At 41.8% G+C, this 27781-nt stretch overlaps 2 protein-coding genes across 3 annotated transcripts in view; one reads left to right on the top strand and one right to left on the bottom strand.

The window, feature by feature from the left end:
• Positions 1 to 17644, top strand: part of DENND1C (DENN domain containing 1C) — a 52264-nt gene extending 34620 nt beyond the window's left edge. The window contains exons 17-23 of the mRNA XM_067463985.1: positions 4774 to 4814; positions 8354 to 8425; positions 8729 to 8785; positions 8973 to 9110; positions 11171 to 11226; positions 16013 to 16235; positions 16597 to 17644. Of these exons, the coding sequence (XP_067320086.1) occupies positions 4774 to 4814; positions 8354 to 8425; positions 8729 to 8785; positions 8973 to 9110; positions 11171 to 11226; positions 16013 to 16235; positions 16597 to 17217 (1208 nt within the window). The 3' untranslated portion in view covers positions 17218 to 17644. The remainder of the gene's footprint in view (positions 1 to 4773; positions 4815 to 8353; positions 8426 to 8728; positions 8786 to 8972; positions 9111 to 11170; positions 11227 to 16012; positions 16236 to 16596) is intronic.
• A 5449-nt stretch (positions 17645 to 23093) lies between these two features.
• CRB3 (crumbs cell polarity complex component 3) overlaps positions 23094 to 27781 on the bottom strand; it is a 35749-nt gene continuing 31061 nt past the window's right edge. For both annotated transcript variants that reach the window (XM_067463986.1, XM_067463987.1), the window contains exons 5-6: positions 26497 to 26561; positions 23094 to 25383 (exon numbers count right to left, since the gene is read on the bottom strand). In XM_067463986.1, coding sequence (XP_067320087.1) covers positions 25180 to 25383; positions 26497 to 26561 — 269 coding nt within the window. In that variant the 3' untranslated portion in view covers positions 23094 to 25179. The remainder of the gene's footprint in view (positions 25384 to 26496; positions 26562 to 27781) is intronic.

The raw sequence follows: 27781 nt of genomic DNA on the forward strand, positions 1-27781 counted from the left end.
TTCTCCACTTTAGAAACAACAATATCCAAAACAGCCTTCTATTTTCAAATAATGCCATCACATTGTCTCAAGGGAAGTTCTAAAGTCATACTCATTGACTATGTATCTGTGGCTTTGGTGACATAGACATCCTAGAGTTTGTCTTTGCTGTAGAACAAATGCAGTTTGACACCACTTCATCGGCCACAGCTTAGTGCTATAGAATCATGGGAGTTCTAGTTTTGCAAGGTCTTTAGTCTTCCCCGCCAAAGAGTGCCGGTGCCTCACCAAATCCCAAGATTACGTAGCATTGAGCATAGCAGTTAAAATGATGTTAAACTGCATTGATTCTACAGTGTAGATGCACTATTTAATATACCAATTTTTGATTAACCCCAGGAATCATTTCTTGGGAGACTTTTTGAAAGCAAGGGCTGTTTGGATGTAATTTGTAATATAATTTGTGACCTGTTGACAGATCATTCAAAACCATTAAATTCAAGGTTGCCATCAGTAACAGCCCAAAAGATTGGCTGCAAATTCCTCAAGACATAATTAGTGGATTGCAAAAGGGATTCTATATATATATATATATATATATATATATATATATATATATCTTAAAATCAGTACAGATTTTATAAAATCATCACAGTAAGTGAGAAAGAAAATAAATTTTAAAAAAAGAAATAAGAAGAAAAAGATAAAGACGAAAGGAGTGGGATAGAGGAAAAGGCAGAAATTAAAGGAAAGAGAAGAAAAAAAGGGATTCATTGTTGGAGCTACCATTATGTAAATGCATTTCATTTAGTAGCCTATTGTTTTGTTTCTGCATTTTAAAAATGCTCTTCATGATTTCTTTTTTATTTTAGGTATGTTAGTAGTAAGGTGCATAATCAGAATGTTTTGTACAGTGGTTCTCAACCTGGGGTCCACCAGCTGTTAGGATTTCTGGGAGTTGAAGGCCAAGAACATCTGGGGAACCCAGTTTGAGAACCACTGGTTTTGTAGTATATCACCATCATATGCAGTCACTCATAAACAAGTATGATTGTCTTCCAAGGGTAGAGTCCTGGGTTTTGCTTTTTGGTTTGTTTGTTTTTTCCGTGTCAGGAGCGACTTGAGAAACTGCAAGTCACTTCTGGTGTGAGTGAATTGGCCGTCTGCAAGGATGTTACCCAGGGGGTGCCCAGATGTTTTGATGTTTTACCATCCTTATGGGAGGCTTCTCTCATGTCCCTCATGGGGAGCTGGAACTGACAGAGGGAGCTCATCCGTGCTCTCCCTGGATTGGAACCTGCAACCTGTCAGTCTTCAGTCCTGCTGGTACAAGCATTTAACCCATTGTGCCACCGGGGGCTCTTTGGTGATTTATTGTTATTTTTATTATTTACTTCATTTATATACCGCTTTTCTCAGCCCTCAGGCAACTCAAAGCGGTTAACAACAGCAAAATTCAATGCAAATATCATAAAACAATTAAGGGACAGTTAAAACAATAGCATCATCAACAATTAAACATCAATATAACAAATCATTAGCGTCTCATCAGTAGAATCAGAATCCAAACTCATCATCCGTTATTCCGTGTTCCTATATGCATTACACTGCTTAATCGAATGCTTGTTCGAACAGCCAGGTCTTCACTTTCCTCCAAAATGCCAATAGGGAGGGGGCCGATCTGATATCTATAGAAAGGGCGTTCCACAGCCGAGGGGCCACCACTGAGAAGGCCCTGTCTCCCGTTCCCGCCTGTGATGCAGGCGGGACTGAGAGCAGGGCCTCCCCAGATGATCTTAGTGTCCTAGTTGGTTCATAGGAGGAGATGCATTCGGAGAGGTAAGTAGGGCCAGAACCATTTAGGGCTTTATAGGCTAACGCCAGCACTTTGAATTGTTCCCGGTAGCAAACTGGCAGCCAGTTTGCTACCAGGCACGATATATATATATCACCGGTTTGCTACCGGTTTGCTACCGGTGATATATATATTGTGCCACAAACAAATACATTTAATGATAGGGCCAGCCCTACTACCACTTTTCACATGAAAAAAATCATGTGAGATAGGAATTGGGATAGCTTCACATCTTGATAAGTTTAGCAGTCGGCATCCAACTATTTGGAGGAGCTGCAATCCAAGGAAGTTATTCGCCTCTAGAGTAGGACAGAGGTATCAGCCCTATCTTCCCAGGTTGGTCACGATATTCGGATAAGCCCTCAAACTGAGCAGAAAGGCATACAGAGAACAAACAATCTTTTGGACCAAAGGATCCACCAGAACTCAATACTGATTTCAATCCAACTTTCTCACAGAACTGGTCAAGATAGATAAGGTTTATTCCAAGCATCAGTATTCTATAGAACTTTAGAGTTATGCAGACAGACAAAGTTTATGTGAGCAATATCTAATGCATACAAGATAATTCTTATCTATATAGATGATGATGATGATGATGATTATTATTATTATTATTATTATACCCCGCCACCATCTCCCCTAGGGGACTCAGGGCGGCTTACAGAGGGACAAGCCCAAAAATTACAGATAAAACAGAAAAACACAATTAAAACCAATCAATAAAATAGTAAAACAAAGCCAGTCATAAAAACAACATCATAAGACAAATGGTTGAGATTAAAAAAAAAAACATAGCTGAGTACAGGTTCAACGTGCCAAATTCATAAATTCATAAAAGGAGCCCTTAGAAGTGCCAGAAACAATAACGAAGGCTGAGGATACTATTGTCAAAAGTGTCGAGGTGCCAATATGAGGTCAGAAATAAAGTGCAGATCTTAATGTAGGGACAGGATAGTTTCCTGGTCAACTGCCTAGCCAGAGTTTTCTTGTTTGCAAGGATGTAGTCATAACATCAGATGGGGTGGCCTTGGGCACTTAATAATGCAATTACAGCATGTTTTGCCATAGCAGAAATTGCATAGCTCAGCAAAACAATGCAGATCATGGGTGAGATATAAATTATGGAAAAATGGAGTTAATTGGACCAATTAGATGAGTTGAATCTATTTTTTAATTTTATGTCAACACCTCAACTCCAGTTTCTTTTACTCTTTATAAAATAATGTATTAAACATAATTGAGTTATCTATAATATAACAAGAGTTAGTGAGAAAAGGAGGGAGGGAAGGAAATGCTATATAAAATGCACTAATGAAAACACCAAAAAAGGAGGAGAAATGGGGGAAGGTTAAGGGAGTATTGTAACTTCCAATCTTCTTCGTAATAGTATAAATTGTTGTCCTTTTTGTTTTAAATTTCTTATTTCCATCTTCCCCTTTCCATACATTTTTATGACAGAATGCTGCTTATTCTCAAGTAAACCTGCTAGTCTTGAGCCAGCAAATTCTGTGCTGCTCCTGTAGTCATGATTCTGATATAAATTAAGCAAGTTTAAAATAGAGCGGAAGAGTGGGTGGCAGGGATGGGGGAGTAAGACATACTGTGTGCTTCACAGCTAAGATATCAGACTTAACTATTTTAAAGGGAGATGCTATAAGGTAATGTAGTCCAGGGTTTAAATTTTTCTATCTGCACTATAACGTTCTCCAAAGCAGTGTTTCTCAACATTCCTATTGTCACAACCCCTTAATACAGTTCCTCAGTTGTGGTGACCCCCAACTACGTATAGTATTATTTTCATTGCTCCTTCATAACTGTAATTTTGCTACTGTTATGAATCATAATGTAAATATTTTTCTATTTGCTACTATTATGAATCATAATGTAAATATCTAATATGCAGGATGCATTTTCCCTCACTGGACCAAATTTGGCACAAATACATGATATGTCCAAATTTGAATACTGGTGGCATTGGGGGGGATTGATTTTGTCATTTGGGAGTTGTAGTTGCTGGGATGTATAGTTCACTTGCAATCAAAGAGCATTCTGAACTCCATCAACAATGGAATTGAACCAATCTTGGCACACAGAACTCCCCTGACCAACAGAAAATACTGGAGGGGTTTGGTGGGCATTGGCCTTGAGTTTTGGAGTTGTAATTCTCCTACATCCAGAGAGCACTGTGGACTCAAACAGTGATGGATCTGGACCAAATTTAGCACAAATGCTCAATATGCCCAAATTTAGCACAAATGCTCAATATGCCCAAATGTGAACACTGGTGGAGTTTGGGGGAAATAGACCTTAACATTTGGGAGTTGTAGTTGCTGGAATTTATAGTTCACCTATAACCAAAGTGCATTCTGAATCCCACCAATGATACAATTGGGCCAAACTTCCCACACAGAACCTCCATGACCAACAGAAAATACTGTGTTTTCTGATGGTTTTTGGCTACCCCTCTGACACCCCCCTCACGACCCCCCCAAAGGTCCTGACCCCCAGGTTTAGAAAAGCTGCTCTAAAGGATGTGTGTTCAAAGCTTTTCGTTTCTTCTTAAGATACTGAAACCTGTTGTACATGTTGTTATTGTTGTGTACTTTGTTTCCTAAGGCAGCGGTTCCCAAACAGTGTTCCACAGAACCATCTTAAAAATCAGATTAATGAGTCCGCTTCACAAGCCAGTGTAGAACCGCCCTGAGACTGAGAGAGTGTGACTTACCCAGAACCACCCAGTGGGTGTTCATGCCCAAACATGGATTTCAGTCCCGATCATCATAGTCATAGACAAATGCTTAAATCACTGTAGCACACTTTCTACGTACGACTCCGAGATATATATTGCTACCTTGAGTATACAATTCTCAACCCAGCTTCTGTGGGATAGAGATTTTTGCCTAGCAGTTACTCATTTGTGGCATATTTTTCACCAGGTAGCATGCATGCCTATCACCTGTGGCTGGAGAACTTAAAGGTAAGTGGTTGAACCTCATTCTGCTGCCAGATGTCTTTTAACAACTGCAGATTCTTTATTTATTAAAATATTTAATAAATAAATTCTGCCCACTAAAACAATGTACAGTAAACTTGTAGTATAAAACTAACATGTTCTTGAGAGACACAAAATAAAAGTCAAATGCCTGATAAAGTAATCAAGGATAGAGTCAGCTTATATGACTTTGGGAGCGAGTCCTCAGGAGAGATCTTGCTACAGGCAGTCTCTTCAGATGTTCCCGTCTTCTGGTTTGCTTTCTTAATGTGAATCAGCATCTGTATTTAAGACTGTCATAGTCACTATACATCATTCCTTGCAATGAAGGATTCTACTGGAGCATGTTCTAGTAGTATTCCCATGAACAGATTGTGTGTTGTTTTGTGCCTTCAAGTCATTTCCATCTTAGGAGCCCCCGGTGGTGCAGTGGGTTAAACCCCTGTGCCGGCAGAACTGGAGACCGACAGGTAGCAGGTTCAAATCCGGGGAGAGGCGGATGAGCTCCCTCTATCAGCTCCAGCTCCTCTTGCGGGGACATGAGAGAAGCCTCCCACAAGGATGATAAAAACATCAAATCATCTGGGCGTCCCCTGAGCAATGTCCTTGCAGACAGCCAATTCTCTCACACCAGAAGCGGCTTGCAGTTTCTCAAGTCGCTCCTGACACAAAAAAAATCCATCTTATGGATATCCTAAGGATTACCCTATCATAGGGTTTTCTTGGCAAGATTTGTTCGAAAGGGATTTGCTGCTGCCTTCCTATAAGACCGAGTGAATGCAGCTTGCACAAAGCTTGCCAGTGGGTTTCCATGGCCAACCGGGATTCATAGAATCATAGAATCAAAGAGTTGGAAGAGACCTCATGGGCCATCCAGTCCAACCCTTCCAAGAAGCAGGAATGTTGCATTCAAATCACCCCTGACAGATGGCCATCCAGCTTCTGTTTAAAAGCTTCCAAAGAAGGAGCCTCCACCACACTCCGGGGCAGAGAGTTCCACTGCTGAACGGCTCTCACAGTCAGGAAATTCTTCCTTGTGTTCAGATGGAATCTCCTCTCTGGTAGTTTGAAGCCATTGTTCCGCATCCTAGTCTCCAAGGAAGCAGAAAACAAGCTTGCTCCCTCCTCCCTGTGGCTTCCTCTCACATATTTATACATGGCTATCATATCTCTTCTCAGCCTTCTCTTCTTCAGGCTAAACATGCCCAGCTCCTTAAGCCGCTCCTCATAAGGCTTGTTCTCCAGACCCTTGATCATTTTAGTCGCCTCCTCTGGACACATTCCAGCTTGTCAATATCTCTCTTGAATTGTGGTGCCCAAAATTGGACAGAATATTCAAGGTGTAGTCTAACCAAAGCGGAATAGAGGGGTAGCATTACTTCCCTAGATGTAGACACTATGCTCCTATTGATGAAGGCCAAAATCCCATTGGCTTTTTTTGCCGCCACATCACATTGTTGGCTCATGTTTAACTTGTTGTCCACAAGGACTCCAAGATCTTTTTCACACGTACTGCTCTCGAGCCAGGCATCCCCCATTTTGTATATTTGCATTTCGTTTTTCCTGCCAAAGTGGAGTATCTTGCATTTGTCAAACAAGATTCAAACCCTGATCTGCGGAGTCATAAGTCTAGTGCTCAAATCACTAGAACACACTGGCTCCATGAACAGATTATAACCATCTATGTATGGTCCCTGGCTGTCAGTCAGGAAGCACTTAAAAGCTGCAGGATTTTAACTTGAGAGCAGGAAAATCTCTTAAGTGCTGCATGCCTGGATCTTATATTTTGTCTGCATTTATCTCACTTTCAAAGTAAGATAGATCCAAACTGGGGGGAGGGGGGGGAGGTGGTTGGTGTCAAAACCATTGCATGAAAAGCAATCCTTTGGGGTTGGAAAGATTACCCGTTTACAAGAAGAGTTACCCAGGGAACGCCCAACTGTATTTACTCAGTCTTTGAGGAGGCTCTTTTCGTGTCCCCCATCTAAACTGGTAGGAGATATGAATACGTAACTTGGGTTCTGGAGAGGGCAAAACACTTGTAGGATGAGGAAATCATTTTGTCCTTTCCAGAATCCAAATTACGTATAATAAGAGATTTATTTAAGATCAATAAAGAACAGAAGGGAAAATAAGCGAACAGCAAATATATATATATATTGGAGAGGCATGCATAAAAGACGAGCATCTTAAATTAGGATTTCTCCCCAAATATCCTTTTAGCGACAAAGGACAATGAAAAGGGAGGATGATGAAGATAAAGTAATGATACTCTGCACTATTATTAAAAGATTTCTGGACTGCTTACATTAAAATAGCAATACTTAACACTTCGCTTAGCTCATGGAAGTGGCTTTAGAAGGTGTAAAACTGTGGAGATGTACCCCCTTCCTTTTTGTAGGCCTTTTTGTATTCGGGACAAAGCTCAGGCCCAGTGTGTGTTTCCTTCCTTTGTTTTCTTCATGGAAAGGGGTCTTTAGGAAAAGGAGGAACCCTTGCAATTCCTTCTCACTTCAGCATAACAGAGTGTTTATCTTTTATACGTTTCTGTCTTAAATGTCTAGAAGAAAGTGCCATCGGTCATTGGTTTTTATTTTACTAATTCGATGGCCATTTAGAGAAAACAGACAGGGGCTAATCCAGCCCTTCAGATGTCATTGAGCTGCCATTCCTAGCATTCCTCATCATTGGTTGTACCTGTTAAACTGATGGGAGTTGCATACCCTCCAACTCAGGGGTCCTCAAATATTTTAAACAGAGGGCCAGGTCACAGTCTCTCAAACTGTTGGAGGGCCAGATTATAATTTGGAAAAAAACATGAATTCCTATGCACACTGTACATATCCTATTTGTAGTGCAAAAACACTTAAAAACAATAAAATAATTAAAAAATAATTAAAATGAACAATTTGAACAAATTTTAGCAAACAATTTCAACAAATATAGTACATATTTCAATGGGAAGTGTGGGCCTGCTTTTGGCTGATGAGATAGGATTGTTGCTGTTGTTGTGTGCTTTCAAGTCATTTCAGACTTAGGTTGACCCTGAGCGAAGGCCGGGTAAATGATCTTGGAGGGCCGTATTCAGCCCCCGGGCCTTAGTTTGAGGACCCCTGCTCCAACTATACTGATTTGGCAGGGATAAGACCTCTTTAATCCTCTGGTGTCCTACTGTTGCAGGTGTTTTTAAAAGTCCTTGTTTCCTGCTTTGTCCTCAGCATTCTTCATTTGAGGCAAACTGAGTTCAAAATGCAAAATTTGCACTCAGTTAACTCAGCAGGAGGGGAAAAGGGAGTATGTTGCCTTCCCAGTAAACTCAAGCAAAAGCAAAATACTGCACTTTTGCCTGATTCTGATGTTAGCTAACTAGCTTCTTACCTATAACTAGATCCCTTCTTTTGACCAACTGACCTTCTTATTTTCATACAGACCACCTTGTTGAGTTTTTCCACCCTTTTTTGCGGAGGGCTGTGGTTTCAGTGTATTGCTTTGAGCTGATGTGGGTTTTTTTGTTCTCTTCCCAGAAAGGTGGTGGAGCTCTGATCAGTACCATGAAAAACAAGACCAATCCAGCAGTCAGGAACGCATACCGATATGTAAGGCACTTACTGGACTTGATTCCTTTTATTTAAAAAGAAAGTTGATCTGAAAGTCTACTCTCGATTTTTCCTGATCGTCCCCAGTCATAGAAAGGTCCAGCTACAACCTTCAGAGGTTATAGCTCACAAACATTTTGTCATATATCTTTGTTTGCTGTTTCTTTGTGTGTGTGTGTGTGCGCGCGCGTGTGTGTGAGAGAGAGAGAACGAGAGAGAGAGAGTAACACACGCATATACACACATTTTAGTCCATCTTGACCTTTGCTGTATGCCTCCTCATCACATCTTCCTGTCCTCTAGGCCAAAGGCCATGCCAAAACAAGGTTAAAGAATATGCGGAGCCGACTGATGGATAAGGTAAGAGTTTCCCCTCCCTATCCAAAGCATCTCTAAAAATGATAAAGGTACAGAGGAAAATCCCCACATGGCTGGAATCTGTTTTTGTTAACTGTATATGGGACTCAATGTTGTTTTGTTTGAGCATCCTGGCAAGGATAGGGTAGCGAAAGAAGTGTGTGCTCGATATAACTGTAATCTCCTCTAGGACTCCCGTGTAGACCAGCAGCAACAGCGAGATCTTTCCATGAACTGTGATCACATCTCTAGTCCTATCATGCCCGACAGGAATAGACAGTCTGAGACCCTGCAGAGCCGGTTGCCCATCACCCAGCATTTTGGGAAGGTAGGGATGGGCCAGGGGAAGGGAGATTTCAAATGACATGGAAGGAGAAGGAAACTCAGTTAGGGGGCTTCCACAAGAAGAAGAAGAGTTCAGGAAGAACCACAAATGGTTTCTGGGGTCATAGTAGTCCCCACCTTTTGTTGTTGATTTTTCTTCTTCTTGCTTTTTGGACAAAAAACAAAACAGATATCAGAGTTTAGATGACATGATAATGAAACTATGGACAGAAAATGTGCCAAACATGTATTGTTTATTTATTTACTCTATTTTATCCCACCTTACTCCCAATGTAGTGCACCAGCACATTATAATGAGACACAACCCAGGTTCAAAAACCCAGGGACGACTGAATGAACTTGGTTTTTCCCCATCAGCAGCAATTTGCCTTCTCTGGAGGTTATGGGCTGGCTGCATGAAGATTGTAAAAGGAAGGGACCCCAGGCTTGTTGTTAAGGGGAAGGGGCTCAATACCAGCAAGCAGGTTGTTACTTATTTTCCTTACCTGCTAGGTACTTGGTGAGGTAAATTATGTTCCACACACTTTATCTATTATTTATTAGGAGTTTTCCATTCTGATTGATATCACTGTGTAACAAATTTCTGCAAGTGTTATTTCCTATTTAATTGTACAGTACTTGCTTTAAAAGTAGTTCTTATACTCCAGAAACATTTTGTGGCTGCCACAAACTATGTTGAATTGATTGAGATTCGGTGAGACATTCATTGAAAAACTATAGCAAAATGTGTTGCAGCATGTCCTGCAAAAACAAAGTTTTTTGCAGTTTAATAAACTTTTCCCATGCTTTATTATAGAACCAATTACAGAAGGACATCTATAACTCAGGAACAAACATCATGTTATGTAGTATAAGTCCTGAAAAGTATAGGCTACATAGGATCCTTTCCAGTTCAGTTTTGACAGAGCATTTCAGGTGGAACTGAGCCCCCACCCCCACCCCCTACACCTCTCTCCAGTCCATTTTGGAGTCCATAGTAAAAATAGATGTCCCTTTTGCATATAAAATGGTGTGGATGTTTTAAACATTTGGTTTGTGTTATAATTCATGTTTGCAAGCAAATACAGTCAACTTTCCATATCCACTGATTCTGTATTCATTGAATAAAGCATCCGCGACTTGAAAATATACTTCTAAATGGGACACCAATTTACTATGCCATTGTACATAAGACAAGTTGAGCATCTATTGATTTAGGCACTGGGGAGATGGCTTCCTGGAACCAAACCCTGGTAGATGCCAAGGGCTGACTCTATGGAGAAAAGGGGTGACTGTAAGTAAATAGGGCAGGGGCTCCCATTTTTAGTATGGCCTATTTAATCCTGGCCAGTTTATTTTAAAACCCAGAAGAGTTCTATGGGACTTAATGTCACAATACTCATGGTTAGGATTGCAACTTGACCCATCTAAGATCTGGAGGCAGGGGTAAGGCATTCAAATTAGTAAGAACATTGTGGAGGCTCTTCACCTTTTCTGGCCAAGATTACTCCAGTCTAAAGTGGCCCAGTAATCATGAATGGTGAGTTTGTTTCAGTATTCAAAAACTGCTGCTGTTGCTCAGTAGTATGACTATTATGAGGTAGAATATGGTCTATAAAATGAATATTTTTCTGCTGCTTGCAATCCCGTTTAGTTCAGGGTTGCCTGGAAAGGGGAAGGATGCCATCAAGTGTATTCCTGACGGATGGTCTCCTACAGTAATTAACAATAACAACACACACATCCTTAGCTCACAGAAATGTGTAACCTATTCATATTTTGCCAGTGCTTCTTCTGGCTTTTTTAACTGTTCGGTACCTTCTGAGTTGATTATACTGAGGACCCTCCCTCTGGAAACAGTTCAAATGATCCTGCACCTTCCTCTATGTTTCATGTATTCAGTGATTGGCCATCTGATACTAGAGGGAGGCATTTGAAGCTTTGAATCTCATAACATAATTGTCATCTTGGGCAGAGTAGAGTCAGTAGCCTGCCTCCATATTCCACCGCCAGGTATCATAATATAATATTGTCATAGGCTCTTCTTTTTTTCTCTCTTCACAGTCCCGCCCCAGGAGACCACAAAGACCAAACAGCAGGACAGATTTGGAGAATCAAAGGTGAGGTGTGCTGAGTAGGTGGACCACTCTTGCTGTTCCCATTCATAACTCTGCTCCTATCTTGACCATATCCCATGTGTTGCAGTGGCACAGGTAATCCATAATCACTCCACTGGCTGTTAGTTAGTTTCTGGGCAAAGTACAAAGTATTGGTTTTGACCTTTAAAGACGTGTGTGGTTTGGATCCAGGTGACTGACAGCATGGCCTTCTCCCATAAAATATGCCCCTTAGAACAAGGTCCCCTTGTAGATGTTTCCTCAAACCAGCCAGAATCCAACTAGTGACCATTACCCAGAGGATCTTTTCATCAACTGTCACACAACTGTAGAATGACCTGCTGGAAGGGACCTGACAACTAAATGAGCTGTCAGAATCCAAGACACAATTAAAACCTATCTCTTCTGGCAGGCCTCCCCAGTCAATTTTCAACTCTGAATTTTAAATTTGACATTCTGTTTATTTATTTATTTACCATACTTGTACCCCGCCTTTCTTAACCCCGAAGGAGACTCAAGGCAGCCTTACAAAGGCAACAATTCAATGTCGCATGCATGAATGGATAAACAAAACATTACCACCATCCAATTAAAGCATAATATTAAAACAACAATTAATATCACATTCTATTAACTTAGGTACCCGTTGATGCCCGGGTTAAGTCTTTTGCAATGGTAAACAGAAGTAGTAGATTTTTTAATGGTCCTATTAGAAAAAGCATAAGGATGTGGGTAAACTACAGCTCCCATCATCATTTGCCATTGCCCGCAACCCCTCCAATCTTTAAAGACAGTCATAATAGAAATGTGTGCCAAGTTTGGTTCAGATCTGTTATTGACAGGAGCCACAAACCTCCCGGGATATGGGTTAAATTACAATTCCCATCCCCCCCGCCCCCCCAAAAAATCTCTCCAGTATTTTCTGTTTGTTGTGGTGGGTATATGTGCCAAGTTTGGTCCAGATCCATTGTTGTTGGGCTTCACAGTGCTTTCTGGAAGTGGGAGCATTCTTGGAAAATACATACAAATAAACATAGAAACATATTTTCACTGTTTATAGATATATAGATAAAGATTAGTGTTGTTCTTTAATCTTTGTACTATTTAGTTGAATATATTTGATTGATATCTGTGTGCATATTTTATGGTATTGTGTTTTATCTGGGTGTAATACTGTGCTGAGTCATGAGAAGATGAGGGTAACAATATTATTATTATTATTATTATTATTATTATTATTATTATTATTAGAAACACAACAAGATGAGTCCACAGCAGACAAGATCACAACTCTGCTAGCTGCTCACACATCGGACACTTCCCAAGTGTCTAGGACTGTGTGATGTATCAGCGAATAATGCGTGCAGATCCCAGTAAGGTGGCCTTTTGCACACTCTGGGGCAGAGAGTTCCACTGCCGAACAGGTCTCACAGTCAGGAAGTTCTTCCTAATGTTCAGATGGAATCTCCTTTACACTGTAGAATTCCTACAGTTTGACACCACTTCACCTGCCATGGAAAGAGAGTTTCATCTATGCTGATGATCATGCCATCACCATTCAAGCAGGGAGCTTTTAATTGTTGAACAGAAGTTCTCTGAATCTTTAGGTGCTCTTACTGCCCATTATTGGGAAAACCAACTGATTCCTTATCCACCTAAAATGCAGATGTGTGCTTTTCATTTTAAGAACAGACAAGCATCTCAAGCTCTGAGGATCGCTTTGGAAGGAATCCCACTGGAGCATTGTAGCATTCCAAAATATCTGGGAGTCACTCTGGACCGCAATCTGACTTTTAAGAAGCATTGCTTGAATATCAAGCAAAAAGTTGGTGCTAGAAATAATATCATTTGAAAGCTGACTGGCACAACCTGGGGATCACAACCAGACACAGTGAAGACATCTGCCCTTGCACTTTGCTATTCTGTTGCTGAGTGTGGAACCCATCTCATCATGGTAAACAGTGGATGTGGCTCTTAATGAGACATGCCTCATTCTCACAGGATGCCTTTGCCCAACAATGCTGGAGAAATTATACTGTCTAGCCAGTATTGCACCCCCTAATATCCACCAGGAAATAGCAGCCAGCAATAAAAGGACCAAGGCATTGACATCCGCAGCCCATCCTCTGTTCAGATATCAGCCAGCATGCCAATGCCTTAAATCAAGAAACAGCTTCCTAAGATACTTGCAAGAACACCTCAGCAAGTGAGAATCCAAAAGTGGCAGGCTAAAATCCAGGATAAAATGGAGTTCACAACATGCGAGTGTGGAGAAGAGCAAACCACAGACCACTTACTGCAATGCAGTCTGAGCCCCACCACATGCACAATGAAGGACCTTCTTGTAACCACACCAGCGGCACTTGAAGTGGCCAGCTTTTGGTCAAAGGAAATCTAACATAATGCCAAGTTTTTAACTTTGTGTTTTTTTTATACATTATAGCTGTATTCTCAAATTGCCTATGACTCGATAAATAAATAAATAGCCTGCTATAGTTCAATATTATGAAATCATGAGCTTTGTAGTTTTACAGGAAAGCAAGATGTAAGGCATGGTAGCAACCAGGTTTTACAAGCAAAGCTAAAATACAGCATTGAAAGAAATAATAATAATAATAATAATAATCTTTATTTAATACCCCGCCACCATCTCCCCAATGGGGACTCAGGGCGGCTTACATGAGGTCAAGCCCAACAGCATATTACAATAAAGTAAAACCAAAACACAATGACAATACAGTAAAATACATACAATATATGTATTTAAATAAGAGTATGTTGCATTTCTATGCAGAGTTATATCACCAACAGTAGCATCAGAGTCAGCATAACTCTCTCTAGGTAGAAGCCTCTGGAGAAAACTCAGCATCACAACTAGAGTAGAAGAACTTAATGTGGATGAATCACGTTATACGGTGAAGTACCACTTGTACATCATTCGTTTGACTAATGAATGCCAGCAAAAAGGCTTCGTTCAGGCACATTGCACCTTCCAGAATTCCTTTTTGAGGAAGACATATGTGCATTGACTTCTCTTGTATCTGTTCATCTGTCATTAAGCCCACAGAGATACAGAAGGAAAGGGGGAATAGAGTCAAATGAGCAGGTTTGTGCAGGCTTTTCCAGCCAGCTAGGAAATTGGCAGGCTCTTCTGTAGCGCAGTTCACATGTTGGTTAAGCAATTTGATAATTCACGAAGCCTGGCTCAGGAATCATTCAATGGTCAATCCGATAGAAGCAATTCAAGAGATTTGGATGCCTGAGACAAAAGTAGTAACATCCTGCATTCCACATGCATTGGAAACAAGGCAGCATCCTCCACTGTGGCCAGTATTTTTTATTTATTTCTTTATTTATTGACAATATTTATATTCCGCCCTTCTCACCTCGCAGGGGATTCAGGGCGGATCACAATGCACATATACATGGCAAACATTCAATGCCATTAGACATACAACATATATAGACAGACACAGAGGCAATTTAATACTCCAGCTTTCCGGCTTCATGAGGGTATGCTCGATTCCGCCCACAGGGGGAGCCGCTACTTCACCGTCCACTTGTGATACCGAATCCTTGATGGAGTACTTCCTCATTCTTATGCATGCTGCTGGAAGGTTTTATGGCATCATAAATTAGTTAAATTAACCTCCCCGCATAAAGCAGTTCCTAAATTTCCTACCTGACAGGTGCAACTGTTTTTGGGTTGCATAGGTTGACAGCAAGCTAGACTATTAATGGCCGGGAGCTCACTCCAACCTGCTCTGGCTTCGAACTCATGACCTATCAGTCAGTAGTAATCTCTCTGTATTTGTATTAGGATATTTGCATGTGCGCATGTATGCATCAGCACTTAATGGCAGGATTTAAAATAAAACTTCCAGTGGATATCCCCTGCCCACCCTTCATTTTATCCCAAGAGACAGAAAGGCTGTGGGGACGGTAGTAAGCCCAGCACTGGCAGGTCTGTATGTGAGATCCCAAGTTTGTTTATCCTGCATATGAATCCTGCATTTTGTCTGGAAGTTCCCTTAGAAAGGATACATCTCTAGGCATCTCTTGGTCTTCTAGTGCAACTGTTTGGTATGCTAGGACCAAAAGTCAGCAAATTTTAATGGCACTCGGGCATATCTCTGAAAACAAGAACATATCACCCATGGATACAGGGATCTTACTGTATTGTTGAGCAGTAATTCAAACATGCTAGAAAGGAAAAGAATATTTTAGCTCCAGTAAAAGGTAAAGGTTTTCCCCTGACATTAAATCCAGCCGTGTCCAACTCTGGGGGTTGCTGCTCATCTCCATTTCTAAGCTGAAGAGCCGGCATTGTCCATGGACACCTCCAAGGACAAGTGGCCAGCATGACTGCATAGAGCACCATTACCTTCCCACCTATTAATTTACTCACATTTGCATGCTTTCAAACTGCTAGGTTAGCAGAAGCTGGGGCTAACAGTGGGAGCTCATGCTGCTCCCTGAATTTGAACCTGCAACCTTTCAGTTAGCAAGTTTAGCAGCTTAGTGATTTAACTCACTGTGCCATGGGGGGCTCCAGGCTGGTATAAAACATATTAAATTTTAACAAACAGTTTTTGACTTTACTTATGCAGACGTATACTCACATACACTATTATTCACTCAGCAACAATTTACTACAATGTCAAGTTTATTCCACATGACACTTAAAATTCAGCTTTCAGCATGAGATATGAATTTTTCATGTAATGTTTTCTTGTATAATGTTTTCATCCTGATAACATTCACATGTGAAATATATATGCGTTCCCAGGGATGTTTCTCCTTCTTTGAGCACAACATCATTGGATTGCTCCCTGGACCTGTATGAAGGTGAACATCTGCAACAGAGTTCACTGGATTCTGGTGGTTTTGATCTCTTGGGTGAAATCTTTGAGACACTCAACCTGTTGGAGCCCAGCTCAGCTGGACGACCTCTCTACGGCACCCGCAGCCTGGATTTCTGCAATTTAGATGAAAAGAATTTCTATACTAAGGTAAGTCCTCTTGTCTGAGGTACCTATGAACCTGTTCAAGGATACCCAGATGCAGATGGCATGATGTAACCTTGATACAAGCTCAACCAGAACTTGGAAAACATATTTTTATGGACTGCAGTTCCTTGAGCTTGTCAACTAGCATGGCCTCTGGGATTCAGGCAGTGGTTTTCAACCTGTGGGTTCCCAGGTGTTTTGGCCTACAACTACCAGAAATCCCAACCAGTTTACCAGCTGTTAGGATTTCTGGGAGTTGAAGGTGAAAACATCTGGGGACCTACAGGTTGAGAACCACATGTATGCAGTAGATCACAAGTATACACATGTTATGTGTGTTTAAATCTCTCCTTCTCTGTTGCAGATAAGACCCAGCAGAGAAACCCTTTATGAACCCCTGTCAGAAGAACAGGATGATGGGGAGTTCTTATCTGTTGACAGGATGTCCCTGCCCTCTCTGCATCAAGAGAATATGCAGAGTGCCTTGTTGCTATCCATGAGTGCTGCAGACCAAAGCCATGAGATGTGTAGCTATGGTACCCCTGGGTCTCAAGAGCTATCTGGTCGAGAGAAGGCAACCTTGCCTCTCCAGGAAGAAGAGGAGGAGATAGCTGCACCTGATAGCAATGAGCTGTCATATGTGGGATGGACCCAGAATGCAGACCAGGAGATCTCCCATCCTATTGCACAGAGAACAGAAAGCCCTACTGGTATCAGACATGTAGAAGAATCAAGGATTGACCAGATTCTTGATGCTCCAGCAGACATCCCCAGCCCAAAGGAAGAACTGCAAGCCACTAGTTACTCTAGCATCCAAGCACCTGCAGCATCATGCCAAACAAAAGTTAGCTTGATCACCAGTGTCAAAGTAAACAATGAGAACTTGCCAACCCTTCCACAGGTCACCAGCACACAACGCCTCTTGGCGCCCAGACCTATGGCTCAGCCCAGAGTCTCGGAACTGAAGAAGAGATTTGAGGCCTAGAAGGTATTCTTGAAAATGGGCTGTGGATACAGTTGAGAAGTCAGACCTTCTAGATGTAGCTTCTGGAAAGAACATATTGGCCCCGCGGATGGTGTAAACCACACTAAAGGGCTGGTCCTCTAAAAGAAGACTCTGGACTTTGAAAAGCTCTAGTGCAAGCAATAGCTCTGACAGACCCAAATTATGGTTATGAGGAAGAGGGGTAGCTTCATTATGGCCAGCCATTCCTGCTTCTCTCCATCTGTTACCATAATAAGCAGTTTGTTCACCTGGACAGCTGAAGACTCCAAGCTTTAGGAGTTAGCACCTAGGCTTTGAAATGTTATTGGGGGGGGGGGGGGTTGTACAGTTTTAGAAAATGTAACATTTCCAATTTTCTGATAGAACAGACATTTAAATAAATATGCCAAACTTGCCAGATTCCCATTCCTCTTCTAACCCGGGAAGACTGCTTTTTGTGAAATGTTTCCTTGTGTGAGAACCAAGAGTCGTATGAGAAAAAGCACATGAACGAGTAGTCTGGTTCACATGTGCTTTCATCACTTGATGGGTATCCTGTCAGGTCATGAGGGCAATGAGCAATAAACTTAAATAAAATCAAGCAATGTCACCTGAATTACAAAATGGCAGTGATGCCCACTGAGGTAAATAGTGATTGCACGACACTTATATAATGATTGTGGCAAGATAGAAATGCTCCTTTTGCTTTCTTGTTGTTTTGACTGCAGCTTTAAAAAGTTAATCTGTAACTTTAATAATACTTTTGTAGTTATGTCACTTCACATCATGCTACTGTTTGTGCAAAGTAGCTAAAAAGGTAGAAGTAATAATGCAGCTATTTTTGAGAAACAGTTATCTTTGGAAAAAGCAAAATGAAAAATGCACCCATGGGGATTGTTGGATGCTGGATAAATGCAGTTTCCGGTTGCTTGAGAGTTGCTATTTAAAATAGACCTAACTAATACTATATTCCATACTATACCATGACATAAACACTGTATTGACTGGATGTTAGTATTGAAATATTAAGCAAATTCATTGTCGAAGGCTTTCATGGCTGGAATCACTAGGTTCTTGTGGGTTTTTTCGGGCTATAGAGCCATGTTCTAGAGGCATTTCTCCTGACGTTTCGCCTGCATCTATGGCAAGCATCCTCAGAGGTACCTCTGAGGATGCTTGCCATAGATGCAGGCGAAACATCAGGAGAAATGCCTCTAGAACATGGCTCTATAGCCCGAAAAAACCCACAAGAACCTATTAAGCAAATTAAGACAAACTTAGTGTAACATTTCTGCTAAAATTGATTTTATGTTAACTTTTTATTTAAAGCATTTTCATTTATTTTTGGCTGGTTGCTTAAGAGTTCCAGTTACTTGACTTCCATTTAACTGAGAGTCTTCTGCACTTATGAGGAGCCCAGGGTTATAACTATAACAATTCAAAGTTCTCGTGTTAGCTGAAAGTGAGCATAGTTCAACCTCAATTCTTGAGTCTGTAAATGTAAACTGGGATCCTGCATGGGATCTTGTAGCTACAGTGCCATGGCTATACTACATTTCCTAACTCCCTAAAAACCACCTTAAAAAACAAGGTGAAGGGGTTCTATAGTGTTGGTGAATGGAGTGATGAAGGATGATGTGCACTTTGCCCATCAGTGCCAAAGACCTCCTTTGCTTGGTATAGCTGCTTTGCTTTGAAATCAAATCAACCTGAGTAATTAACAATACCACATAGCGACATACTGTAACAATTTTTCACAGAACCAAAAACACACCAGACTTTGCATATTATTTCCCCCAAAACAAGAGGGTCATTGTTTATATGAAGTCTTTGGTGTACAAAGGGATCTTGTAGCATATTTGAGATGGAGAGAAAGGAATTGTGGCATAATTACCACTTCCTCAAATTCTTGGTGTGACTTGGTTAGGTTGTATGAATAGCCATGGAAATGCAACACTTATGGCGACGAGGTGCCAAGCTGGGGGACAAAGGCAGGAGGACAGACATTGCCTAAGACCAGGAAGAGTGGATAACCATATGAATGGTGGAAGGAGTTAGTGGAATGTAGTCTATAGTTCTGGCTAGGAACTGGAAAGATGATGTGATAAACTGGCCCAAAGCACTTTCATGAGGCTGGGGCGTTAACTACTGTTACCGTATGCATAATGTGCCAGGAAACTGAACTTGGCACCTCATCAGGACAACCACATGTTTTCCATATCCATGGCTATTCAAATAATTCGCCCATAAAAGCCCAAATTTGAGAACATAGACTTCATCTACAGAAGCTTGCAATATGATTTCTTTCCATTCATTCCAAAAGATCCCTCTGCATATTGTGAATGACGAAGAGTTCATAAAAGCATTGACAATCTTATTTGGGGGAAAATAAGATGAATTGTTTATTTATTCCCATAGTCCAGATTTACAGTGCTATATTTTTTGAATTCTACCACAGGTCTTCAAAGTGAGAAGATGACAATACAAACTACCCAGCTTTCAGGTTGGATTTTATGGGCATTTTTGGGTGTAACTCTAGCTTAGGACATCACAACATCTTTAACAGAAGGCTTGCCAGAGTTTTCAAATATTTACTTCAATAGTAGCTATACCAAGAGAGACAGTAGATAAGTGGTCAGTTCCATGTGGGGGAAGATTTTCACTCCATGCAGGTCACACTAGCAAACAAGAAATCTGCCTCACAATTTCAGCTAGTTTAGGCCACTTTTCAAGTAGAAAATTGCCTGGATATCATGCCATAGTGTGGTGTTGTGTGGTTTCCAGGCTGTATGGCCATACTCTTATCAGCATTTTCTTCTGACGTTTCACCTGCATCTGTGGCTGGCATCTTCAGAGGAGAGTGATTCCAGCCATGAAAGCCTTCAACAACACATGCCAATGTGTTGTAGGGTTTTCGAGCCGTATGGCCATGTTCTAGAAGCATTCTCTCTTGACATTTCAGCCCGAAAAACCTACACCAACCCAGTGATTCCAGCCATGAAAGCCAATGTATTGTTGAAGGCTTTCATGGGGGGAATCACTGGGTTGCTGTGAGTTTTCCGGGCTCTATGACCATGTTCCAGAAGCATTCTCTCTTGACATTTCAGCCCGAAAAACTTACAACAACCCAGTAATTCCAGCCATGAAAGCCAATGTATTGTTGAAGGCTTTCATGGGGGGAATCACCGGGTTGCTGTGAATTTTCCGGGCTGTATGACCATGTTCCAGAAGCATTCTCTCTTGACATTTCAGCCCAAAAAACCTACAACAACCCAGTGATTCCAGCCATGAAAGCCAATGTGTTGTTGAAGGCTTTCATTGGCGGAATCACTGGGTTGCTGTGAATTTTCCGGGCTGTATGACCATGTTCCAGAAGCATTCTCTCTTGACATTTCAGCCCAAAAAACCTACAACAACCCAGTGATTCCAGCCATGAAAGCCAATGTGTTGTTGAAGGCTTTCATGGGCGGAATCACTGGGTTGCTGTGAATTTTCCGGGCTGTATGACCATGTTCCAGAAGCATTCTCTCTTGACATTTCAGCCCAAAAAACCTACAACAACCCAGTGATTCCAGCCATGAAAGCCAATGTGTTGTTGAAGGCTTTCATGGGCGGAATCACTGGGTTGCTGTGAATTTTCCGGGCTGTATGACCATGTTCCAGAAGCATTCTCTCTTGACATTTCAGCCCAAAAAACCTACAACAACCCAGTGATTCCAGCCATGAAAGCCAATGTGTTGTTGAAGGCTTTCATTGGCGGAATCACTGGGTTGCTGTGAATTTTCCGGGCTGTATGACCATGTTCCAGAAGCATTCTCTCTTGACATTTCAGCCCAAAAAACCTACAACAACCCAGTGATTCCAGCCATGAAAGCCAATGTGTTGTTGAAGGCTTTCATGGGCGGAATCACTGGGTTGCTGTGAATTTTACGGGCTGTATGACCATGTTCCAGAAGTATTCTCTCTTGACATTTCTATGGCAGGCATCCTCAGAGGTTGTGAGGTCTGACATGCCAACATTGTTGAGATGAATAGGGTGCAAATGAGTTCCATGCAACTTAAGGGCTTTCACCGGCGCAACCTAAAAGACTAAACATGCATTGAATCCAGGGAGGACTGTGCAGAACCTTTGTGTGAATCATGTTCTTGTGCTCGCTACCAAGGGATGAATATTATTTTGGATTTTCCGTCGCAATATTTTAGAACAGCTTCAGTTGAAATGAAGAAAATCTCCTGCCTGCCTTCAAAACACCTCATTCACGGTTAACCCAGGACTGAAACTACTGTAATACTGCATGTTCCTTCCTCATTGCCAAGGTCTGCTTGTTTGCATTTGCTTATCTGTAGGCAAATTCCTGTAAGACTGCAGTAGGGACTTGAGAGCTTAAAGTAATTCCCCTATATTGTGCTGCCCCCTCGTGCCTGTGAAGGAAAAAGAGTCCTGTCCATATCTTGGAGGTCTACCTTTCTCTACTGCAGTGTTTCTCAACCTGGGGGTTGGGACCCCTGTGAAGGTCGCAAGTGGGTTTCAGAGGGGTTGCCAAAGGATCACCAGAAAACAGATATTTCTGATGGTCTTAGGAAGCCCTTTGGTAGAGATGGCTGAAGAACTCTCTGCCTGCCCTTCTCTTCCTTTTTTTTTGGAAACAGATGGCTAATCCTCCCACCAAAAGCCCTCCTCCGCTGTGATTTGCCAGCCTCTCATCCAAGGGGAGAGCTGTGGGGTCTCAGAAATGGCAGCGTGGTGCACATGTGTGAGTGAGGGAAAGCGTGCGAGGCTGGAGGGAGGCTCACACCAGCAATTCCTTTCAAGGCATGGGAGTTCTGTGTGGGAAATTTGGCCCAATTCTATCAGTGATGGGCTCAGAATGGTCTTTGATTGTAGGTGAACTATAAATCTCCCAAATGTCAAAGTCTATTTTCCCCAAACTCCACCAGTGTTTGGTCCAGATTCATCATTGTTTGAGTCCACAGTGATCTCTGGATGTAGGTGAACTACAACTCCCAAACTGAAGGTCAAGGCCCACCAAACCCTTCCAGTATTTTCTGTTGGTCATGGGAGTTCTATTTGCCAAGTTTGGTTCAATTCCATCTTTGGGTCAATCAAAGAGTTCAGAATGCTCTTTGATTGTAGGTTAACTATAAATCCCAGCAATTGCAACTCCCAAATGACAATATCATTCCTCCCCGCCCCGCCCCCCCCAAAAACCCCCCACCAGAATTCAAATTTTGGCATATTGGGTATTCATGCCAAATTTTGTCCAGTGAATGAAAATACATCCTGCATATTTGATATTTACATTACAATTCATAACAGTAGCAAAATTAGAGTTATGGAGTAGCAATGAAAATATATTTGGGTTGTTGTAGATTTTTTCAGGCTATATGGCCATGTTCTAGAGACATTCTCTCCTGATGTTTCGCCTGCATCTATGGCAAGCATCCTTAGAGTTAGTGAGATCTCACTACCTCTGAGGATGCTTGCCATAGATGCAGGCGAAACGTCAGGAGAGAATGCCTCTAGAACATGGCCATATAGCCCGAAAAAACTACAACAACCCAGTGATTCCGGCCATGAAAGCCTTTGACAATATATTGAAGTCTATTTATATGATATAGAGATACTATGTATGGGGAGTGTGTGGATCTCTGGAGGTTGACTGGACTGCATCTCCCAGCATTCCTTATCGCTTATGGGGGTTAATGATGACTGCAATCCCCATCTGGAGAGCTATACATCCCCTGTCATTTTGTAGTTAAAAGAAATACTACTCATTCAGAAATGTAACAGAAATGGTAACTATGCTACAAGAAAGGCACATACTGATATATATATATTTTTAAAAAAATGTATATTTTAGAGGAATACATACAGATAAAAGAGAACCAGTGTTTTATTCTGTCACATCCAGAACTTCAGCAGCCCTAAGAGAGAGAGGGCTTCTTATTGAAGGAACCCAGGCCTGGTGAGAATATATAAAGAATAAACAATGCCATGCATTCACTAGAAGACAATGATTTCTCAACCTCAGTCCTCCCATCTGCAATAGGGGGATAATAATACTGATTTATTGTACAGGATGGTTGTAAGCATAGAAGATAAATAGGTGTAAAATTATTTGGATGCTTTAAAGCACTGTGGGCTGCATCTAGATTGGAGTGGGCACAACTGTGTTGTCAGAAACAGATTCTCCTGCCATCTTCTCACATCAGAGCATCCACATACAAAATCCATAATGCTATACTATAATGCTCCTGTTCAAGGAGCTCCACTGTCTGCCATTCATCTACTGGACCCAATTCAAGGTGAAGGTTCTTACCTACAAAGCCCTGAACGGTTTGGGACCCGCCTACCTGCGTGACCGCATCTCTGTATGCGAGCCCACGCGATCCCTTCGATCATCCGGAGAGGCCCTGTTCTCGATCCCACCAGCATCACAGGCGTGATTGGTGGGGACGAGAGAGAGGGCCTTTTCGGTGGTGGCCCCTCGACTCTGGAACTCACTCCCTAAAGGCATCAGACGGGCTCCAACTTTGGCAGTCTTCAGGAGGAACTTGAAGACGTGGTTGTTCCAGTGTGCCTTCCCGGAATTATGACCCCATAGCACTTTGTCTTTCAAAGCACTTTACATTTCTTTAAGTCTGCTCGTATGCCCTTCCACAAACACCAGTATCACCTTCCGTTCATGTCCCAGCATTATTTCCAATTTTAACTTAACATTTGGCCTTTCCACTCTTTTAATTATGTGTTGTTTTATTGATAATGTTGTTTATCTTATTGTCTATGTGTTTTAAATTGCTTATATTGTTGTGTTTGGGCTCGGCCTCATGTAAGACGCACCGAGTCCCTTGGGGAGATGGTAGCGGGGTACAACTCCACTACCAATAATAAAGTGTTATTATTATTATTATTATTATTATTATTATTACTATACCAGAAGGAGTGGAAACCCCCAAAATCAGACATGATTGAGACTTTCCACCCAGAGAATATTTCTAATGTATATACTCTAGAAATAGTTTCTATAATTTTGGTAATTGAATGTTGCTAAGTAATAGACTTATGGGGAAGGGTCAAAGAACCCAATCGAAATGCCTGCAAGACATGTTTTCTGGATGTTTTGAGCTTTGGACCTTTTGAGGTTTGCTTAGTTTTCTTCCTCTGGTTGTGGAGAGCAGTGCTGCCCTCCTATGGTTCATTTAAAACATTTCAGCCGGCAGAAAACCTGTGTCCAAGGCAGCCAGCGGCAATGGCACTTCCCTGGCATCAGTGTCTTTGACCCCACCAGAGAAGCGAGACGAGCCTTTATTAAATAGTGGCATTTTTAAAAGGCACAGTGCAAACTACTCTTTCTCATTAAAAAAAAGTCAACCTTGCCCCGAATCCTGTAGGATATGGTTGCTTAAAACCAGAGCTTTAGCAAGATCTTCTCCAAATGCATCCGCATTCCCCTCCCCAAGCACCAGACTAACTGGGAGATCTGGAAGTGGTAGACAAAACGGGGAACTTTTTCAAGCTCAAAATTAAAACCCAATGGCAGTCCCAGCCTGTTTTCCTTTTCAGACAGCTGTGTTGTCTACAGTGATAATCCATTCCACTCCTCTTACAACAGGCAGACAAATTCATTCTTCTGAAGAGGACGGACAGACGGAGGAAGCAGTTCTGGAGCATTGGCATCCCATGATGGGGAGGGTAATCCACTCCAAAATCCACTCCAAAAGAATTGTCTCTTTCCTCATCACTGCTAAGTTAGCACCAGAGGTTCTTCAAAACACTTCTTGAGACATTTATAAACTCTCCCATTTTCAGTTCATATCCAGACTGCCTGTAATGCTGAGGGACACACGTGACAGCAGAAGGTCCATATTTTTTCACTTGCTTTCCTTTCTTTTCCAAACAGTCTGGGCTGCAAACTAGTTCCTTCAAAGCTGTGGCTGGAAAACAGAGCCTTTTCCCCATTTTCAGATGAGCCGCTCTTCTGGGGGCAGCTTAAGGTTGGGGGTGGTCCCCGCCTGGGTACCTGCCTGCTCTTCATTGCTGGGCCGGTAGGTGCCTTCTGTCTGGCGCTTCTCACGGATTTTGAGTCCCATGAAAACCAGAAGGCCGATCAGCAGGAGGCCTACAAAGACACAAGGCACTGCTATGGCTGCTGCCAATTCAGAGTTCTGCAATTGGGAAATATAAAGGAGGGAGAAGAATTTAATAAATGACAAATTAACAACTTTAACAAGTCGCGACTAAAGGTAAAGTTTTCCCCTGACATTAAGTCTAGTCGTGTCCAACTGGGGGGTGGCCTTGCTCTCGCTCCCGTCAGCGTCGCAAATGGGCCTTGCGGGGATGAGAGACAGGGCCTTCTTGGTTGTGGAACGCGTTTCCCAACAAGAAGAAATTGAAATCGTGGTTCTGGGATGAGGCTTTTGTACAGCACGCATAACTAGCACTTTAGATGTGGAATCCAACTGGAATGGTGATACAGCTGACTATACTGTTTTTATTGTTTTTAATTAATGTTCTATTTTTAATTGTTGTTGTATTATTGCATTTGTTATGTGTAACGGCATCAAATTGTTGCCAAGTGTAAGCCGTCCTGAGTCCCCCTTCGGGGGTTGAGAAGGATGGGGTAGAAATACTGGAAATAAATAAAATAAATCATTTCAAAGCCAAAGAGCCAGCGTTGTCCATAGACACCCCCAAAGTCATGTGGCCAGTATGACTGCTTGGAGTGTCGTTACCTTCCCGGCAAGGCAGAACCTATTGATCTACTCATATTTACATGTTTTCAACCTGCTAGATTGGCAGAAGCTTGACCTAACAGCGGGAGCTCACACTCTGCTCCCCAGATTTGAACTGCCGACCATTTAGTGAGCAAGTTCAGCAGCTCGGCAGTTTAATCCTCTGCACCAGCAAGGAGAGACTGCTGCACCATAAAACACCACTTGATCTATAGTGGGACATTTCCCACATAGAACACCTTCATTGTAATTTTGTCCTGAAGCCAAGGGTTTCAATTTGCCCTTCCTAGAAATTAGAGACATTATTTTGTTGGATTATACTCTTCCCCCAGAATCTCTGCCCGTTCCCATTTCCACCTAGAAGAAAGCAAGGAAGGTTGTCCCAGTTGAAGGATGGCTAACTCAAGGTAAACTATAATCAACCCTTTCACAGGAATTGTTACCACCACCCCCCACCAGCCCCACTGAACTAGTATTCTGAGCCTTATTGAAATATTATCCCCATCATGCTCACACCCAAAAGGAATCTCAAAAAGACACACATACCGAAAGGCTATATGAAACATGGGGTGCCAATGTTGTGGTTCCCTCTGTGCTGTTGTTTGAGCTGTCTTGATTTGGAGACACAATAAAGACAGTTAGTAATACAGAAGCACGGCACAAGCATTTGATTGCTTTTAATACTATAATATATTGACTGTATGGAGTGCTGTTACCTTCCCGCCGGAGCGGTACCTATTGATCTACTAACATATACATGTTTTCGAACTGCTAGGTTGGCAGGAGCTGGGGCTGACAGCGGAAGCTCATGCCGCTCCCCAGAATCAAACCTGTGGCAATATACCTCCCTGTAATTTCTACTCACTGGTTCTAGGCCTGACAAAAACAGGTTTTTTCTGCATAACAGAATTCTGCTATCATGTTCCAACTTAACCTTCAATAAGATCAACATACTCTGCTCTTTCAGTCATTCCTTACATAACTCAGTTTCCATAACCTTAATTATACTTGACCTCCTCCTGTCAAGATATTCCAGTCCCATTCTTTCTTATAATATGCCCAGTACTATAGTTGCTATGTACAATAGAACAGAATGATCTCTTTCCATGATGTCTTTTAACGAACTCAGAGCTTAGTTACTTATTTACAGTTCAAACACCCACACACAAATTAGTTTATTACCATTCATGTTGCAATTTTTCTAAGCAATTACTGTTGGCCCTCCATGTTGGCAAATTTACATTTGCAGATTGCTGAAAATGTTCTCTTTAGGATTTTATAGGTTCTCCGATGCAATTCTATGGTCAGCATCCATCCAGCAAAATGTAACAATGGAGTCATACTGGAGGAGCTAGAAATTCCTAGAGAGATGTTCTTTCTGCTTTAAAAATAGTATTTTTTTTATTCTTTTCCATTTTCATGAGGATTTTATGCCCCTGACCTCAGTAAATGTTGGGGGATACCTGTATTAGGCTTCACAGCAACCAAAAATAACTAAATCCTGTTGGTCTAGCTGGGAATGGATAGTCCTGTAAATCACTACTCCTTAAATTGTGGGCCCCAGCCCCATATGCAATGGTCTACGCTCTCGTTACATCTTGAATAGACTACTGCAATGCAATCTATGTGGAGCTGCCTTTGAAGACTGTTCAGAAACTCCAAATAGTCCAACGGGTGGCAGACACAATTCCTGTTACGTCAGCTCCACTGGCTGCCAGTTTGCTACCGGGTTCAATTCAAAGTGCTAGCTTTGGCCTGTAAAGCCCTAAATGGTTCTGGTCCAACTTACCTGTCCAAACATATCTCCCTTTATGATAGTGGTTCTCAACCT

The sequence above is a fragment of the Anolis sagrei genome, chromosome 2, assembly GCF_037176765.1.
Source record: "Anolis sagrei isolate rAnoSag1 chromosome 2, rAnoSag1.mat, whole genome shotgun sequence".
In the NCBI taxonomy this organism is placed as follows: domain Eukaryota; kingdom Metazoa; phylum Chordata; class Lepidosauria; order Squamata; family Dactyloidae; genus Anolis; species Anolis sagrei.